Here is a 15,000-nt window from a genome sequence, read left to right on the forward strand (position 1 = left end):
GTTGATTTATGTGGGCTGCACTTGGCAGAGTTGGGTGCGTGGGCGAGATGCAGCAGCTGGAGGGGAGAGAGAAGAACGAGGAGGAAGACAGGGGAAGGAAAGCCTGAGTGAGTGAGTGATGCATGGTTGAAGCTGGGAGGAGAGAGGGAGAGAGAGGGAGGGAGAGAGAGAGAGAGGGAGAGAGAGAGAGAGAGAGAGAGAGAGGGAGGGAGAGAGAGAGGGAGAGAGGGGGAGGCAGAGAGAGAGAGAGAGAGGGGGGGAGGGAGGTGAGGTGAGGTGTTGGACAGGCCTCAGGTGTCCCACTCTGATTGGTATCTTTTATGATGCTGCTTTACGTCCGCACACAAGCCAACAACACTCTGTTAGGCTTAGGCCAATGCTCCATCATGCTCTCCACAAAACTGTGACAGAAAACACCATTTTCTAACAAGCGGTGGATTTCTGTCATTTGTAATTGCGGCGTTACGCCGATGTGTCGGCAATTTAATGTTAAATATTACTTAATAAAGTTATTTGTTTAAAGGGACAGCTCACCCTAAAATCCAGGGCCCGAAATTAACTTTTTGACCCACCGGCCAGTGCCGGGTAGATGGAAAATATCTACCCGCCAAGCATATTTCTTACCGGCCAAAAAGAAAACGCATTTTTGTGTCACATATATCCATATATATCTATTTTTTTCAGTACATTTCAAGTAGATAAGGTATTACGTTGAAGAATACACACTTAAATAAGAGGCCAGAGTAAAATTTGAAGCAAATTATTTTAATATATTGATTGATGATTGATTAATCAATACATGTCAAGTCAATCTTATCAATACATGTCAAGTCAATCTTGAGCTTAAATTGTAACCTAATGTTAAACATCATCAGACTCCTCACTCTCTACCCTCTTTGCAGGATTGAACAGAACAGAAGTAAATTTGAAGGTTTTGTAAACATAACTCCTCAGACTCCTCATCCTCTCTCTACTTCTCCTCTTTGCAGCCAATGTGACACTGGCTCTGTTCATGGTCACGAACGGCTTCCAGCTTCATTGATTTACTACCGATGACAAACGTGTTGTTTCTATTTTTCTTTTTGGCATACTTGCGGCACACGGAACAACTCATCACTACAGACTGGCTACAGTATGATGCTGGGCTGTACTACAGCCCCAGCATCATACTGTAGCCAGTCTCTTGAAACATCAAACTATCGCCAAACTTCCACTCCTCTCGAAACTTTCTTTTGTCAGGTGGTCCCGCTCTCGCTGCCGCTTCATCCTTTTCGTCGGAGAAAGCGGCGGTGGGTTTTCATTTTAGGCGGCCAACTTACTCCCTCGATATGGTTCCACATTGTAAACCCATTTAACGTTAAATCAAGCTAACGTTAGCTTAGCTATAGCAGGCGGACCGGCGTAACGTTAGCTCCCTGCAGTGCAAGCAGGCGCTGCAGAATGCAGATGGCCACGGCCAGAGCCGTATAATAGAAGAGTTCCGACATCTCCATTCACCCCAATGGACCAGTTTTTTCCAGGAAGTAGAAAGTGGAACTCTTCAGTAAAAAAAGCAGCACTGTCGAGTTGCATCAAAATAGACAGTGTTGTACTTTGAAAGGGTTTTTCATCCCTTGAAATGAATCAAATTGTACATTATCGGCTTTATTTTAGCATGCAAAAGTAGCGCGAGACCCATTCCTGGCTGTTCATTGGCTAATGATTCTTGCATTTTGGTCCTCCGCTGACGCCACTCTCTCTCTAGAGGACACTAGCCACGGCCAGTCAGCACAGAAGAGTAGCGGATGTGACGTCGGCCAAAACAAGCCAAAAATGAGGCCAGAGATGACGCGGAAGGCGAGATTCGGGGCTGTAATAAAGGCAACTGTCGTAAGACCAAAACACACCGCAGTTTTAATTATTTTACATGACTATTTTGTTACCCGCCACGTGGCGGACAGCACTTTTATGTCACTCGCCAAAGCTAAAATATGCCCGCCATTGGCGGGTGGCGGGCTCTAATTTCGGGCCCTGCTAAAATCTATTATTAACTACTAACTAGTATGAACTATTTTCTTTTGCAGTCTCATGTAGGAACTAGCCAGCAGCCGGCGGGTGTAGTTCGGTCAAAAGAAAATAGTTCCTCCATGAAACGGCTCACAACGAGGTCTGTGGATTATCTTGAGTAACGGGGTCATGATTTCTGGAAAGAGACATTGCTGTTGAGTTTATCAAATGTATTTCTTTGGCACTTTGAGCACCACAAGCCGAGCGCCATCCAGTTCCATTGTGTTGGAGAGAAGGCAGAAACTCTGCGGCCGATATCTCCAAAACTCAGGCAACTAACACAAAACGATATAGATGGATAAATATAGCACTACAGGTGAGAGGGAATATATGTATTTTGGATTCCTTTAAGAAAGCTGCCTTTGCATCGTCATATCGTTCCACAATCAACATAGAAAATAAATAAATCGGCTGCCTATCTGTAAGCGGTGGATTTCTGCCCTCTAAAATCGCTCTCAAAGTTCCTATATTGGTCGCGCTCTAGTACCACCTCTGCCTCCTTTTGAGGCAGGAAAAACCCTGCTATCATGATGTCGTTAGCTAATCTAGCTCTAGGACAATAACATTATTATTATTTAGATCAAGAAAAAGAACAGGGGAAAAAAGCCAATATCACATAATGTGTTTTCTTTCGTCTGGTGGCATTTTTCAGTCAAAGGTGAAACGACACAGATATGATGGTTTCTAGTGGGACTTACCCTGCCTGACCCATTCACTTCAATACAACTGACTGACCCTGCCTGACCCATTCACTTCAATACAACTGACTTACCCTGCCTGACCCATTCACTTCAATACAACTGACTTACCCTGCCTGACCCATTCACTTCAATACAACTGACTTACCCTGCCTGACCCATTCACTTCAATACAACTGACTTACCCTGCCTGACCCATTCACTTCAATACAACTGACTTACCCTGCCTGACCCATTCACTTCAATACAACTGACTTACCCTGCCTGACCCATTCACTTCAATAGAACTGGCCCCAATGCAGAATTTGAATGTTGTGACGTGAGTGATGTCTTGTCCCTCTTTTTAGGATCCTTACATACAGTATATCTAGGAAGTGCAATAGTGTGCTGACAGGGGTCTACACATGCAGACCAGGGTCAGAATTAACCGGGCAAAAATGCTCTTTAAAGTTCCCAAAATGCAGATGAAGTGAAAAAGTGTGGGTGGCAGAAAAAAGAAAGAAAGAAAAAACATCCCAGATCATTAGCATTAGCATTAGCATTAGCATTAGCCTACCTTTTTAGTATTTCACCCTGTCCATATTTTATTCATCGAGTTGTCAAATTATTCATGCGTGAATGCCACTACTGTCCCCTGTGGGCCACCCACTGTACTGCAGGTGATTAGTTGAGTTTGTGAATAGGGCCGATTCTTTCCGGTGTTGTAGAATTTTCCGAAAGAAAAAGAAAAGAATTGGACTCCTTCCAATTTCAATTCTTTTAATATAAGAGGGGAGGGGAGTCAGATTTTGGTAGATGTAAAAACTAACCTCTCTCCCCTGTTGCCACTCAGGATAGATTCGACGGAAATCGGCTGCATCCATAGCACATAAACAGCCAGTGCATGCTGGGATATGGACAGTTTGGGGCTGAGAAGGGGTTCTGATCCGACTCACAAAATGTGCATATCATAGCAGACTGGAGTATTGGCCTTTTGGTGGAAGGCTGCGCTCTTCAAGTGAACTACTAGTTAGAATAGAAAACAACACCTGTCAGATGTGCAGTAAAGTGACTTGTTCCTCTGTCCCCCCCCCCCCCCCCTCTCCTCCAGCCGGCCAGTTGAGCCAGTCCGCCCACCTCTCCCTCCAGCTGCCCTACACCGTGCTGGGCCTCGGACGCAGTGCCAACTTCCTGGACCACCTCTACGTCGGCATCCCCCGGCAGCCCGGAGAGACCGTGAGTAGTCACAGGAGCAGGGTGGGGAGGGTTCTTTTAAAAAATGTACCGGTAATCCGATACAATTACCAATTAATTAATTACCTGTTACTATTTTTAATCCGAAACATAATCCAAGTATGGCATAATCTCCACCCAGTGAATGTAACTCTAATCTGTTGACATCTTTTTTTGTAATCTGATTATATAATCGCATTACATGTAGTCTGTTACTCCCTAAGCCTGCATAGGGGGGTTTGTTCAGTTCTTCCGCTCCACATGTCCCTAAACCTATAGACTAGCTTCAAACATACTGTATCTCTGTTGACATCACAGAGTAGAGAGAGAGAGAGAGTGTGTGTGTGTGTGTGTGTGTGTGTGTGTGTGTGTGTGTGTGTGTGTGTGTGTGTGTGTGTGTGTGTGTGTGTTGTCCTTGCTGTCACTTTACAAGCCGCGGTTCCGTTAATACAGTGAATAATTAATTGGTTGCACGGTTTTGATCTGTTCCCCACCCACCCTTCTTGCACTACCTCAAATATCACTCTCTCTGTCTCTCTCCCTTTGTATCTGTTCTTCTCCCGCGTGGAGCCAAGGTCTTTGTCAAATAACAAGGGGGGGGAAAGACGATTAGACTTGCAGATGGAACGTTCCGTGGATCGGAAAGCCGCCGCGTGCCGAGAACAGACGTCTCCGACAAGCTGCTTTGTTGTCCCCTTCCCGTGCACGCTCTTTTCTTATGCAGAGAAATCACTGGCTCCCCGCTACACGCTGCCTTAATGAGTGCCGCTACATGCTGCCTTAATAAGTGCCGCTACATACTGCCTTAATAAGTGCCGCTACATACTGCCTTAATGAGTGCCGCTACACACTGCCTTAATGAGTGCCGCTACATACTGCCTTAATGAGTGCCGCTACATACTGCCTTAATGAGTGCCGCTACATACTGCCTTAATGAGTGCCGCTACATACTGCCTTAATGAGTGCCGCTACATACTGCCTTAATGAGTGCCGCTACATACTGCCTTAATGAGTGCCACTACATACTGCCTTAATGAGTGTCGCTACATACTGCCTTAATAAGTGCCGCTACATACTGCCTTAATAAGTGCCGCTACATACTGCCTTAATAAGTGCCGCTACATACTGCCTTAATAAGTGCCACTACATACTGCCTTAATAAGTGCCACTACACGCTGTCTTAATGAGTGCCGCTACATACTGCCTTAATAAGTGCCACTACATACTGCCTTAATGAGTGCCGCTACATACTGCCTTAATGAGTGTCGCTACATACTGCCTTAATAAGTGCCACTACACACTGCCTTAATAAGTGCCGCTACATACTGCCTTAATAAGTGCCACTACATACTGCCTTAATGAGTGTCGCTACATACTGCCTTAATAAGTGCCGCTACATACTGCCTTAATAAGTGCCGCTACATACTGCCTTAATAAGTGCCGCTACATACTGCCTTAATGAGTGTCGCTACATACTGCCTTAATAAGTGCCGCTACATACTGTCTTAATGAGTGCCACTACATACTGCCTTAATGAGTGTCGCTACATACTGCCTTAATAAGTGCCGCTACATACTGCCTTAATGAGTGTCGCTACATACTGCCTTAATAAGTGCCGCTACATACTGTCTTAATGAGTGCCACTACATACTGCCTTAATGAGTGTCGCTACATACTGCCTTAATAAGTGCCACTACACACTGCCTTAATAAGTGCCGCTACATACTGCCTTAATAAGTGCCACTACATACTGCCTTAATGAGTGTCGCTACATACTGCCTTAATAAGTGCCACTACACACTGCCTTAATGAGTGTCGCTACATACTGCCTTAATAAGTGCCGCTACATACTGCCTTAATGAGTGCCACTACATACTGCCTTAATGAGTGTCGCTACATACTGCCTTAATAAGTGCCGCTACATACTGCCTTAATAAGTGCCGCTACATACTGCCTTAATAAGTGCCGCTACATACTGCCTTAATGAGTGTCGCTACATACTGCCTTAATAAGTGCCGCTACATACTGCCTTAATAAGTGCCGCTACATACTGCCTTAATAAGTGCCACTACACACTGCCTTAATGAGTGCCGCTACATACTGCCTTAATAAGTGCCGCTACATACTGCCTTAATAAGTGTCGCTACATACTGCCTTAATAAGTGCCGCTACATACTGCCTTAATAAGTGCCACTACACACTGCCTTAATGAGTGCCGCTACATACTGCCTTAATAAGTGCCGCTACATACTGCCTTAATAAGTGCCGCTACATACTGCCTTAATAAGTGCCGCTACATACTGCCTTAATAAGTGTCGCTACATACTGCCTTAATAAGTGCCGCTACATACTGCCTTAATAAGTGCCGCTACATACTGCCTTAATGAGTGCCGCTACACACTGCCTTAATGAGTGCCGCTACATACTGCCTTAATGAGTGCCGCTACATACTGCCTTAATGAGTGCCGCTACATACTGCCTTAATGAGTGCCGCTACATACTGCCTTAATGAGTGCCGCTACATACTGCCTTAATAAGTGCCGCTACATACTGCCTTAATAAGTGCCACTACATACTGCCTTAATGAGTGCCGCTACACACTGCCTTAATGAGTGCCGCTACATACTGCCTTAATGAGTGCCGCTACATACTGCCTTAATGAGTGCCGCTACATACTGCCTTAATGAGTGCCGCTACATACTGCCTTAATGAGTGCCGCTACATACTGCCTTAATAAGTGCCGCTACATACTGCCTTAATGAGTGCCGCTACATACTGCCTTAATGAGTGCCGCTACATACTGCCTTAATGAGTGCCGCTACATACTGCCTTAATAAGTGCCGCTACATACTGCCTTAATAAGTGCCGCTACATACTGCCTTAATAAGTGCCGCTACATACTGCCTTAATAAGTGCCACTACATACTGCCTTAATAAGTGCCACTACACGCTGTCTTAATGAGTGCCGCTACATACTGCCTTAATAAGTGCCACTACATACTGCCTTAATGAGTGCCGCTACATACTGCCTTAATGAGTGTCGCTACATACTGCCTTAATAAGTGCCACTACACACTGCCTTAATAAGTGCCGCTACATACTGCCTTAATAAGTGCCACTACATACTGCCTTAATGAGTGTCGCTACATACTGCCTTAATAAGTGCCGCTACATACTGCCTTAATAAGTGCCGCTACATACTGCCTTAATAAGTGCCGCTACATACTGCCTTAATGAGTGTCGCTACATACTGCCTTAATAAGTGCCGCTACATACTGCCTTAATGAGTGCCACTACATACTGCCTTAATGAGTGTCGCTACATACTGCCTTAATAAGTGCCGCTACATACTGCCTTAATAAGTGCCGCTACATACTGCCTTAATAAGTGCCGCTACATACTGCCTTAATGAGTGTCGCTACATACTGCCTTAATAAGTGCCGCTACATACTGCCTTAATAAGTGCCGCTACATACTGCCTTAATAAGTGCCACTACACACTGCCTTAATGAGTGCCGCTACATACTGCCTTAATAAGTGCCGCTACATACTGCCTTAATAAGTGTCGCTACATACTGCCTTAATAAGTGCCGCTACATACTGCCTTAATAAGTGCCACTACACACTGCCTTAATGAGTGCCGCTACATACTGCCTTAATAAGTGCCGCTACATACTGCCTTAATAAGTGCCGCTACATACTGCCTTAATACGTGCCGCTACATACTGCCTTAATAAGTGTCGCTACATACTGCCTTAATGAGTGTCGCTACACACTGCCTTAATAAGTGCCGCTACATACTGCCTTAATAAGTGTCGCTACATACTGCCTTAATGAGTGTCGCTACATACTGCCTTAATGAGTGCCGCTACATACTGCCTTAATAAGTGCCGCTACATACTGCCTTAATAAGTGCCGCTACATACTGCCTTAATAAGTGTCGCTACATACTGCCTTAATGAGTGTCGCTACATACTGCCTTAATAAGTGCCGCTACATACTGCCTTAATAAGTGTCGCTACATACTGCCTTAATAAGTGTCGCTACATACTGCCTTAATAAGTGCCGCTACATACTGCCTTAATAAGTGTCGCTACATACTGCCTTAATGAGTGTCGCTACATACTGCCTTAATGAGTGCCGCTACATACTGCCTTAATGAGTGTCGCTACATACTGCCTTAATAAGTGCCACTACACACTGCCTTAATAAGTGCCGCTACATACTGCCTTAATAAGTGCCACTACATACTGCCTTAATGAGTGTCGCTACATACTGCCTTAATAAGTGCCGCTACATACTGCCTTAATAAGTGCCGCTACATACTGCCTTAATAAGTGCCACTACACACTGCCTTAATGAGTGCCGCTACATACTGCCTTAATAAGTGCCGCTACATACTGCCTTAATAAGTGCCACTACATACTGCCTTAATAAGTGCCACTACACGCTGTCTTAATGAGTGCCGCTACATACTGCCTTAATAAGTGCCACTACATACTGCCTTAATGAGTGCCGCTACATACTGCCTTAATGAGTGTCGCTACATACTGCCTTAATAAGTGCCACTACACACTGCCTTAATAAGTGCCGCTACATACTGCCTTAATAAGTGCCACTACATACTGCCTTAATGAGTGTCGCTACATACTGCCTTAATAAGTGCCGCTACATACTGCCTTAATAAGTGTCGCTACATACTGCCTTAATGAGTGTCGCTACATACTGCCTTAATAAGTGCCGCTACACACTGCCTTAATAAGTGCCGCTACACACTGCCTTAATAAGTGCCGCTACACACTGCCTTAATAAGTGCCGCTACATACTGCCTTAATAAGTGCCGCTACACGCTGCCTTAATGAGTGCCGCTACACACTGCCTTAATAAGTGCCGCTACATACTGCCTTAATGAGTGCCGCTACATACTGCCTTAATAAGTGCCGCTACATACTGCCTTAATAAGTGCCGCTACATACTGCCTTAATGAGTGCCGCTACATACTGCCTTAATGAGTGCCGCTACATACTGCCTTAATAAGTGCCGCTACATACTGCCTTAATAAGTGCCGCTACACGCTGCCTTAATGAGTGCCGCTACACACTGCCTTAATAAGTGCCGCTACACACTGCCTTAATAAGTGCCGCTACATACTGCCTTAATGAGTGCCGCTACATACTGCCTTAATAAGTGTCGCTACATACTGCCTTAATAAGTTTCGCTACATACTGCCTTAATGAGTGCCGCTACATACTGCCTTAATAAGTGTCGCTACATACTGCCTTAATAAGTGCCGCTACATACTGCCTTAATAAGTGCCGCTACACGCTGCCTTAATGAGTGCCGCTACACACTGCCTTAATAAGTGCCGCTACACACTGCCTTAATGAGTGCCGCTACACGCTGCCTTAATAAGTGCCACTACATACTGCCTTAATAAGTGCCGCTACACACTGCCTTAATAAGTGCCGCTACATACTGCCTTAATGAGTGCCGCTACATACTGCCTTAATGAGTGCCGCTACATACTGCCTTAATAAGTGCCGCTACATACTGCCTTAATAAGTGCCGCTACATACTGCCTTAATGAGTGCCGCTACATACTGCCTTAATAAGTGCCGCTACATACTGCCTTAATAAGTGCCGCTACATACTGCCTTAATAAGTGCCGCTACATACTGCCTTAATGAGTGCCGCTACATACTGCCTTAATAAGTGCCGCTACATACTGCCTTAATAAGTGCCGCTACATACTGCCTTAATAAGTGCCGCTACATACTGCCTTAATGAGTGCCGCTACATACTGCCTTAATGAGTGCCGCTACATACTGCCTTAATAAGTGCCGCTACATACTGCCTTAATAAGTGCCGCTACATACTGCCTTAATGAGTGCCGCTACATACTGCCTTAATAAGTGCCGCTACATACTGCCTTAATAAGTGCCGCTACATACTGCCTTAATGAGTGCCGCTACATACTGCCTTAATAAGTGCCGCTACATACTGCCTTAATGAGTGCCGCTACATACTGCCTTAATAAGTGCCGCTACATACTGCCTTAATAAGTGCCGCTACATACTGCCTTAATAAGTGCCGCTACATACTGCCTTAATAAGTGCCGCTACATACTGCCTTAATAAGTGCCACTACATACTGCCTTAATGAGTGCCGCTACATACTGCCTTAATAAGTGCCACTACATACTGCCTTAATGAGTGCCGCTACATACTGCCTTAATAAGTGCTGCTACACACTGCCTTAATAAGTGCCGCTACATACTGCCTTAATAAGTGCCACTACATACTGCCTTAATGAGTGCCGCTACATACTGCCTTAATAAGTGCCGCTACATACTGCCTTAATAAGTGCCGCTACATACTGCCTTAATGAGTGCCGCTACATACTGCCTTAATAAGTGCCGCTACATACTGCCTTAATAAGTGCCGCTACACACTGCCTTAATGAGTGCCGCTACACGCTGCCTTAATAAGTGCCACTACATACTGCCTTAATAAGTGCCGCTACACACTGCCTTAATAAGTGCCGCTACATACTGCCTTAATGAGTGCCACTACATACTGCCTTAATGAGTGCCGCTACATACTGCCTTAATGAGTGCCACTACATACTGCCTTAATGAGTGCCGCTACATACTGCCTTAATGAGTGCCGCTACATACTGCCTTAATGAGTGCCGCTACATACTGCCTTAATAAGTGCCGCTACATACTGCCTTAATAAGTGCCGCTACATACTGCCTTAATAAGTGCCACTACACGCTGTCTTAATGAGTGCCGCTACATACTGCCTTAATGAGTGCCGCTACACACTGTCTTAATAAGTGCCGCTACATACTGCCTTAATAAGTGCCGCTACATACTGCCTTAATAAGTGCCGCTACATACTGCCTTAATAAGTGCCGCTACACGCTGTCTTAATGAGTGCCGCTACATACTGCCTTAATAAGTGCCGCTACACGCTGTCTTAATGAGTGCCGCTACACACTGCCTTAATGAGTGCCGCTACACACTGCCTTAATAAGTGTAGCTACATACTGCCTTAATAAGTGCCGCTACACACTGCCTTAACTCATTGAGTGCCAATGACGTCTAAAGACGTCAATTCAAATAGTAACGTAGAGTGCCAATGACGTCTAAAGACATCAATTGCGTTTTTTGACGGTGGGACGTGGATCAAAGCAGCTAAAAGTATGGGGGATTTTGAAGGTGTATAAGCTATTTTACGGACCCATTAGGTGGCGACAGTGCTCTCCGGATTAGAGAAAGATGAGGAAAAAAGAGTAGAAGAAGCCATGGGGAAACGGAAACCGATGCATGCTGTAACGTTAGCTGTGAACAGCAGCCAATCTGCTCCCACAATTGAGCCTTTCTGTCTCTGTTGCGATAGTTTCTCCATATGATTAGTTGCCAGAAAAGGAGCACCCGACACCAGCGTCTTTCTGAAAAGTTAAATTATTCTCAGCTGGGAGCGCTGGGAGCCGGCGCACAAAAACGGCGGAGCGCTGTGAAAATAGTGCTGGGTGCAGCGCACTTTGAAACGTGCAGCAGAAAATTTGTGCAGCAGAGAGCCACCAGAGACACTCCCATGGAGGAGTTTGCAGTTGAGGGGGGTGGGGCACGCAGGGCACCATACAACACCGACCCAGACAGCAGGCTCGATGGACAGATTGGCAAACACAAGCTAGAATACCTGATGCCCACCAGCAGTAAATCAAGACCAGCAAGAAGGTGTAGGGTCTGCGCACGCAGGGGCCAGCGCTGCTGGTTGCAGCTAAAAAATATTATTTTGCCATCAAAATTCCTTTGTTTTCGCTGTTTTATTGAAGGAAATTATTTTTGAGGTGTCACTACATCAGAAAATATTAGCTTCAGAGTCAGTGATGTGCTTGAAATGCTTCATTTCACAAAAGGCTCATTATCTCAGCTTCTAGTTTGAAATGTCTGTTTTTGGTGAAACCAACCTATCTTCTACTGCTGATAACTAAAGAACGGAAAATGATATAAATAAACTTTTTTTTGCTGATGATACAAGAGAGTCTCATCGTTCTTTGGGCATGTTCGGTGTTTACATAGTAATATCACACAATATTCTGTGGGTCTTGAGAAATCACTGAAAACGCTCTGAAAGGGCTGGCACTGGGAGCATCCGTTTTCCAAAAGTGGCTGGCAGCCAATGAGTTAATAAGTGCCGCTACACATTGTCTTAATGAGTGCCGCTACACACTGCCTTCATGAGTGCCGCTACACTACACACACAGACAGCCCCCCCCCCCCCCCCACACACACACAGACAGCCCCCACCCCCCCACACACAGACAGACCCACACACACACACACACACACACACACACACACACACACACACAGACAGACCCCACCCCCCCACACACAGACAGACCCACACACACACACACACACACACACACACACACACACACACACACACACACACACACACACAGACAGACCCCACCCCCCCACACACAGACAGACGCACACACACACACACACACACACACACACACACCAGAGATGATCACGAGTCATTTTTTGCAAATCCAAGTCAAGTCTGAAGTCTTTGGTCACAAGTCCAAGTCAAGTCTCTTCCAGATGAGCGTTTGATCTGCTGGATCATCCGGTCTGCCAACATTTATATGGCCTGCTGTGTTAATAACCCGCCTCACTTTGAGGCTCGCTCTCTCGGCTAAACGGGACGGCTTGGCAACTCTTAAGGCCATGGCACACCAATCAAACATTCTCAAACAAACACCAACAAACACCAACAGACAATTGTCTGTGAATGTTGGCAGATGTTGGAGATTGTTTGAAAGCATGGCACACCGACCAAACATATTCAGCACAACAGTCCCAAACATGTAAAAAAGAAACACCAGAAAAATAGAAACTGCACTGTGTTACAGCACATAGAAGATGGCTCAGACTGACAAAGTTAGTTATACATCTGTCGAGTAATACAATGATACACCCAGTTTATTTATTTTGTAGCGACAAATGGCCATAAACGCCACACTCACGTGACGCTTCTTGAGAGAGAGGTGAGGTAACTGCATCTTTCTGCAGACTTTATCGAGGGACCTTGAAGGCGTCATGTGACAGGCAATGCTAGTTAAAGCTTGGAGGTCCTGCTGATGGCCGCTGCAACAGTGTTTTCTCTGCTATCAACCTGGTTAATCTCGCTATATTCTTCATCACAGCGGGTCATTACCCACTGTGCACTTAATCGTGCACTAGTTCTGCATAAGCACCTGCAGCTCTCTCCTTATTTTACTGACGTTCTCAGTGATCACACGGCTGTTTACATGTGTTTCTGAACGGCTAGCTAGTTATTAGCATAGCTCGCTGTTAGCCGTCATGGATGTTCTCTCTCTCCCTCATTATGTAACCTTGCTGCGCATAACATTACTTATTTGCGGGAGTGCATGGGAGAAGTCTCCCGCTAGTGTTGTTGATGCCCAGTGTGATGGCACATGGTTGGCAGAGAAACGTATGTTTGCTGCGTCGCGTGTAACGTTAATTTAGAGGAGGCTCTGCCTCTGACCAAACTGACCAGACAACCGCATGCATTAGGCGCGCATGCGTGAGCTCCGTTTCCATGGATACGCGACTGAAAACATGGGAAGTTACCAGACAACAGCGAACAGCGAACAACGCCGGATTGAACAAGTCGAATCCTGGCAAACATGACAGAACATCGCCGAACACGAACAGACAAGGACAGACAGCTATGGCACACCAAACGAACATTTGTCTTTGTTCGTGTTTGTTCGTGTTTGTTTGTGTTTGTTTGAGAATGTTCGTTTGGTGTGCCATGGGCTTTAGACTGGAGAAAAAGGCAGTAGTTTGTGGATATTAGTGGCATTTTTGGTCGATCTAAAAGGGGCTTTAGTTGGTTAAAGATGTAATTCTTGCTGTCCATGTCAACGTACTCAATGAGAGTTTCTGCCTGCTGTTTTCACAGCACAGCTTTAGCTAAATCTACTCGGATATCTTCCCTCTTCTCTCCCATCGTTCCACTCTTTTACCCCCCCCCTCTCTCTCTCTCTCTCTCTCTCTCTCTGAGTCTATCTCTCTCTCTCTCTCTCTCTCTCTCCCTCTCTCTCTCTGTGTCTCTCTCCCTCTCTCTGTGTCTCTCTCTCCCTCTCTCTCTCTGAGTGTCTCTCCTCCTCTTCACTTTCCTCCCACCCAGGGGATTCCCGCTGCTGCTCAAAGTGGTTTACTTCACTAATCAGTCCCCTACTTGTCACTCTCGCTCGCTCTCTCCCCACATTTCTCTCTCTCCCTCCCTATCCCCACATGTCTCTCGCTCGCTCTCTCTCTCTCTCTTACCATATATCTCTCGCTCGCTCTCTCTCTCTCTCCCTCTATCCCCCCATCTCTCTCTCTCTCTCTCTCTCTCTCTCTCAGTGTGCCAGTTTCCCTGGCTTTGAACCAGTATCTCTCTGTAGACTTGCAAGCACTTTTCTCTTCCAAACAGCCAGATCCTCTCAGCTCCCGGGCTGACAGACAGACAGACAGACAGACAGACACACACAGACACACACACAGACACACACACACACACACACACACACACACACACACACACACACACACACACACACACACACACACAGACACACACACAGACAGACAGACAGTGGTGATGGAGGCTGTCTCTCTCCAGCTCCTCTCTCCCTCCTCGCCGGGCGGGCGGTGCTTTACCCACAATGCCTGGCGGTGAGACTGTGCTTGTAAAACGCCGCCGCGCCCGCCCGCCCGCCCGCCCGCTTCGTTCCCAACAGCTGCGAGGGGGCGGATCCTCGCCCGTCGACGGAGAGCGGAGGAGCAATTAACGAGCATCGTGCCAAACCGGCCAGAACTGCAAATGTTAATTCCTCGTTAGGAGCGTGACTACAGCTTTTAAATCATCGATGGGTTGGGACCCGCATGTATGACCCCTGACCTCTTAACCCCTTATGAGCCTGGGCCCAAACACAAAGCAGGTTCTTTCTGTCTTTCCGTCTGTAG

The 15,000-nt window shown here is 46.1% G+C and overlaps 1 protein-coding gene across 1 annotated transcript in view; it reads left to right on the forward strand.

The window, feature by feature from the left end:
* The window catches only part of itfg1 (integrin alpha FG-GAP repeat containing 1), a 318,962-nt gene that overhangs the window by 281,194 nt on the left and 22,768 nt on the right, over nucleotides 1–15,000 (forward strand). The window contains exon 15 of the mRNA XM_083653071.1: nucleotides 3,835–3,959. Within this exon, the coding sequence (XP_083509197.1) occupies nucleotides 3,835–3,959 (125 nt within the window). The remainder of the gene's footprint in view (nucleotides 1–3,834; nucleotides 3,960–15,000) is intronic.

The sequence above is a fragment of the Poromitra crassiceps genome (genome assembly GCF_964638095.1).
Source record: "Poromitra crassiceps genome assembly, chromosome: 16".
NCBI lineage: Eukaryota > Metazoa > Chordata > Actinopteri > Beryciformes > Melamphaidae > Poromitra > Poromitra crassiceps.